Source organism: Argopecten irradians, chromosome 6 (assembly GCF_041381155.1).
Source record: "Argopecten irradians isolate NY chromosome 6, Ai_NY, whole genome shotgun sequence".
Taxonomy (NCBI): domain Eukaryota; kingdom Metazoa; phylum Mollusca; class Bivalvia; order Pectinida; family Pectinidae; genus Argopecten; species Argopecten irradians.
Window position 1 is genome coordinate 6,584,453 of NC_091139.1, and position 6,000 is coordinate 6,590,452.

A 6,000-nucleotide genomic window follows, 5' to 3' on the forward strand; every position below is an offset into this window, starting at 1 on the left:
TTATAGCCTAGCATTATATAATGGTATTTTTAAAGATCTGCAATTATACCACTCTCAACTAATTTCAAATATGTCACTCCTTTTGATACATTCACACTGATGGAAAACTTTTAACTTTAGAAGATGCACCACCGCTGACAAATGGTATTTTTTTCTCTATCAAAAACAGGTGCAGACGATTAAGTATTTTTCTTCGGTTGCAGAATATATTTATTTTACACAATTACCACCATTGAAAAGTGTGAGCTTCTAATTTTAGTTCGAAATACAAATATCTAAAGTAATTAATTGCATCAGGAAAAAATTCTGTGGCACTATGTTCTATACAGAATGAAGTACTGATTGTGCATGCACTGAGAGCACATTAAATTATTCTAAACTATTTTTTGTGTAAAATAGACATATATACATGAATACAGGATTATTCACCAATTATTGTTCAAATGATGAGTATCGTTTATGCTCTGTTTGTGGTGGAGCATCTTTAATGGTAATTTAATACATGTTTATGTAAACAACAACATAAAAAAAAATCAATAAAAAGGACCTGTTTTAGAATTGTGAAAAATTCATTTTGTTTTTTAGACAGTCCAAGATGATATTTATGCACTTATATACATTAATGTGTGAAGTTATTTTTATCCTTGAAGTTCTGTATTTAAGATTTGCTGTAAATAATGTTGTTAATAAGTTGTTCTTGAATGTTAATTATTATGACCCTGTTGTATACTGCAGGGCATATAACCTCCAAACCATTCTGTCCAATTTGAATGTAAAATGAAGACAGATTTTTTATTTCATTTATTTTTTTCTTTCTGTCTTTTATGATTTTCTCAAGTTTGTTATTTTGTGCTTTGGTTCAGCAATAACCTCAGGTTAGAAAATATATCCTCTAAACTATGTGTGTCTTTTCTTACAGCAGACACAACAACAATTTACTCGACAACACAGACATTCCGATCACCCTTAGGGACCTACCAGGGAATGACCGAAGCCGCTTCAACTCCGCAAGAGTAAGTTCAAATATATAACTATACGCCCTCGAGAAAATAACTCTTTCCAGATCTTCGCCCTCGAGAAAATAACCCTTTCCAGGGAGACAATTATACCGAACAAAATTAGGAACAGCGTTGTCATCGTTGGTCAATTTCCGGTCATGTGCGGGGCTTCCAAGGGTTATTTCCCTGGGGTTATTTCCCTCAGGGATTATTTCCCTCGTCTTCCAATTCCGGGGAAATATCTAACTTATTCAATGTCATGTGATCAAGTTTAATCCAATCAGAACATTCTAAATGAAAGAGAGGTATAATGATAGTTTTTATATTCTGGAAATGATTTCAAAAGCTCCAAACCACAAAAGAATGTGATCACAAATAATATACAATTATGGCCCTCTGTTGAGGGATACATCTAGAATTGTCTCCTTGGAAAGAGTTGTTTTATCGAGGATGAAGCCCGGGAGAAAATAACTCTTGCCAGGGAGACTTTTCTAGATGTATCCCGACACATAGGGACATAATTATTTTACAATACCAAACGAAATTAAAAGAAAAAAAATCTCTGGTACACAAACTCATTTGTCAGGCTGTAATAAAATAAGCAACAACGTTGCCAATGTCGGTTGAGGTCGTAAATGATGTCAACATCTAGTCACGTGCAGAGTTTCCAAAGGGTTATTTCCTTCAGGGGTTATTTCCCAGGTTATTCCCCTCAGAGATTATTTCCATGGGGTAATTTCCCTCGCCTTCCAATTCCGATGAAATATTTAAATTAGTCAATGTCATGTGATCAAGTTTAATCCAATAAGAACATTCAAAAATAAAATGAAAGTGAGGGATAATAATCGATGTTATACAGTAACTGAGAGTTTTAGAAGTATATAATTTTTTTAATGATTTTCCAAAAATGCAAAATTTTCAATTTAAGTCGTTAAATGTAGAGAAATAAGATCTATGTAAAGAACATATTAGATGTGATAATGAGTATATGTATCTTTTGTTCTAGGCTACACCCAGTCCAATGATGTACGATTACAAAAGGCTGACCCAGTCCTCGAAGGCTCAGAGACATCACCAGGCTCCCAGTAAACTTACCGTGTTCTGGATAGACTAGTGATGTTTAGTTAGGCGGAATATCAACGTTCAGATAGACTGAATATAATATCAACATTTAGATAGACTTAATATAAATGTCAACGCTTAGATAGACTGAATATAAATATTAACGTTTAGATAGACTGAACATCAATTCTGTAAATAAGCACTTCACATTATCAAATGACCTTGACTACATGATCAAATGACCTTGACTTCATGATCATATGACCTTGACTTCCTAACCTAATGTCATTGAAAGATTGGTCTTATGTCCTTGAATCGACTGACCTCTGTCTGCAATCATCTGACCTTGTGTTGATGACCAACTGACCTTGTCTCTTTGACTCAAATGACCTTGGTCCGCAATCAACTGAAGCCATTTGTCCTTGTCTGACTAACCTTCAGCATCTTGATAAAATGGCCTTTTGTCTACGATCGTCCGACCTGATGTCCAAATTAGCCTGAACTTACCATGACCTTGTATCCTAGATTGATTGGTTACATATTCATGATATCAATGATAAATTCGCCCCATGTGAACCCACTTGTGCCCCTCTTTACCAGATCTATAGATCTTCCTTTCTATTTCTATCTCAAGGTTGAATTCCCTTTCAACTGACTAGTCCTTCACCCACCCCTTGTCCCAGACACTGAGCCTAGCTTCTTTGGATGTCTGACTGGCTGTTCTGACAAACAAGATCATAATGCTTTTTATACTGTAACCCAACTTATTTTCGCGGTGACTTCATTTCATAATTCATACCCAACATTTTCGCGGCGATTTATTTTGGCATTTACTGGTAAAATGCTCCACAGTACTTGCTGTTGAAGTTTTTTGCTGCAATTTATTTTCGCAAATGCTAATAGCCTGTGAAATACGTGAAAATAAATTGCACGCAATAATAATTTGGTTTATAGAATCCGACTACTTGTTACCATTCCATTGATATGTCTAATTTAAATGATGAAAATTTGTCATCAGATGTACATATACGACTCATTTTACGGTAACTTGACCTAAACCATTATTTATTTTTAAATTTCGACGATTTACCATCACAATTACATGTACGCCTGACTTTACTTTTACTGATTTGACCTTAATTATTATTTGTTTTTAAATGTTGACGATTTAGCATTAGAAGTGCATGTACGACTGATTTTACTGTAACCTGGCCTAAATTATTATTTATTTTTAGTATATTTCTGAGTTTTACATTGAATGTACAAACTTTTCTGTGCATACTGTATTTTGTTTTAGCTACTCGCTACAGGTTTAGCCTATTTCAGAATCTCGTTCATTCTTATCGTTTACATGTCTGTACATGTTAGGTTTCTTCTAAAAAGAAACCGATATGTTTATTTCCTGATATTTTTCACTGAATATAAACATATGAAACCAGAGATAGTATGTGTCAATAATTATTGGAGGAAATTCTTGTGGTATAGGTGTCTCCATTTGAATGTTTTCACACATCTCTGCTTGAAGGGTTGATGCATCAACAGATTTTTGTTGAATATACAAATACAAAGTGTACCTATATCTTGACAAATCATAATTTCCAATACCAGCATTTATCAAAAATTTCATGAACTCTAATTGTACCATTATCAGCATTAATCAATGATGTCATGAAATAAATGTTGTTTGATATGTGAACATTAGTTTCGAGATAAAAATGACCTGTCATTAGCATATCAATATTGAATTAAATTCTTTCACCCCTAAAAACACATTTAGGCTCTTCTAAATCAAAGACTAGACCAGTCCATTATGAAAAATTGTACATTGTATTATCAGTAATATTGGAACATCAGCAGCTGTAGTAAAATAATTAATTTGTATTCCTGCCATACTCCATTTTAGATCTTAATTCTTTGATTTTTAACCAGATTTTCTATTAAAATGTCTTAATTCTTTGATTTTTAACCAGATTTTCTGTTAAAATGTACCAACATGGTCCTTGTTACATGTGCTAGATTTGAATATTTAAAGCAAAAATTATGCAAGAGTCACTTTTTATCTAAAAGAAATATTACACCCCTGATCTGTTTACTATAACAAACAGTCACACAACACACATATATTTGGGTAAAAACTAAATATAGCGTCCAGGTTTTAGCATGGTAAATATAATTGACTGTGATATATTGTAAATATCTATGTATTTTGTCACATGACTAGTGTTGTTATTTATTTTGATGCCCTAGTGCTTTGAATTTATAAAAAATATTATATAGGTCTGCATGTATGAACACATTTTATTATTAAATATCATTTTTTATTTTATATGTACAAATGTAATATCATAGTGTAATATCATAGTGGGTTTTTTTTTAACAAGTGTATGTATGTAATGATTTGGCATTAGAATGCAGATATACTTAACAGTTTATAATTTTCATATTTTTACTGGTATTGGGGTGGGATACTGTAGCACTTATTCCAGAACATAGAAATACCAAAGAGTAGATTTAGCAAAAAAATAAATACGTACATGTACCATTCTGGCCTCAAATAGTTAATGAGTTTTATCAAAGATTTTGCCTTGTCAATTTAGTTAATAAGCATTGCTATGATGTTACTATGCAAAATTAAAATTGATAAATCATGTTAGTTAAACATAGAAAAATAGATTTGTTGACATTTTGATAAAAGTATAACTATGAATGCGGTGCTGTATTTATCATCCATTTTGTCCGTCTTTACATCTGGCTAAAGAAGACACAAGTGTGTCCCTCTACTTTACACTTAGAGATGTACAGCATTATTGATCTCGTAAACTTGCCATCAATGATATACATGAACAAAGTAAACTGAGCATTTATCTCCATAGAGTAGAAATAGATTTAATCTATATTATTCAAAAGTAGTCTAGAGTTTTGGTACATCAGATACTGGTTTCAGTATGTGTCAAGCTGATATTCAAATAATCAGTGAATGCAGAAGTGTCGACATTTCACTGTTATATTGTTGTTCAGAAAATTTGGGCATTTTTATTTAAAATTGGGAGAAAATTAGTCAACTCCAGTAAATAGGTTAAATTTTTTTTTATACATGTATAATGCAATATTTCATTTTGAATTGCTATACAATTTTACAATACCTTAATTCACCGAAATGAAGTTGACCAGAAAACAAATATTTTGATGACGCAGTTTTATCACAGTATTGGTTTTGTTTATTATTAAAGGGACAATTCAGTCTATTTCAGAAAAAAACCAGTTCTAATGGGATTAGTTGGTTTTTCTGTGATGCGCCACTGTAGTGAAATCGCTTACTGTCCGCCATTACACATTGTGGTCGGATGTCTTGTATGCGGAACCCTGGCCCTTGCAAGTGTACGGTAGTAAGGAAATTTTTGTCTAGAACTACTCAAATCGCTCTTACAGTAGTGTTAACCTTGTTAGATGCATGTTCTTGTCTAAAAATAATTTCATCAATGTTAGATGCATGTTCTTGTCTAAAAATAATTTCATCAACTCATCAGTGGTTAGTTATTGTATTTGTTGAACGGGCATGACTTTGGCACAGGTATGGGTACAGCGTACATGTTGTACATGCTTAATCGTATTGATCTTTACTTTGTTGCATGCATCGATCAAATGACTTATTTTACACTTTTAAGTATGGAAACACAGTAAGTTTGATAAAAACATTGGGGGGACTTTTTTTTATACAAATTTTATAAAATGCAATCAAACTGTTGCAAAAGTGGATTATTTTCGTCTGGTGCAAGTTGTGAACAAATTTACTCCTCGTCGATTGTTTATGTTGTGTGTGCTGGTAAGCCATATTGCCCCCAAGGTGGTAAAGATCTGAACAATAAATTATTATAAAGTGAAATTTGGTGTTTTTTGCTTTATTTTGGTTGGGCAAGAATCTAATAGCGTCATATGCCAA

The 6,000-nt window shown here is 32.6% G+C and overlaps 1 protein-coding gene across 1 annotated transcript in view; it reads left to right on the forward strand.

Annotated features, from left to right (window-relative positions):
* LOC138326172 (cytosolic carboxypeptidase-like protein 5) overlaps positions 1-4,000 on the forward strand; it is a 48,070-nt gene extending 44,070 nt beyond the window's left edge. The window contains exons 14-15 of the mRNA XM_069272300.1: positions 920-1,013; positions 2,005-4,000. Coding sequence (XP_069128401.1) covers positions 920-970 — 51 coding nt within the window. The 3' untranslated portion in view covers positions 971-1,013; positions 2,005-4,000. The remainder of the gene's footprint in view (positions 1-919; positions 1,014-2,004) is intronic.
* The last annotated feature ends 2,000 nt before the right edge of the window (positions 4,001-6,000 follow it).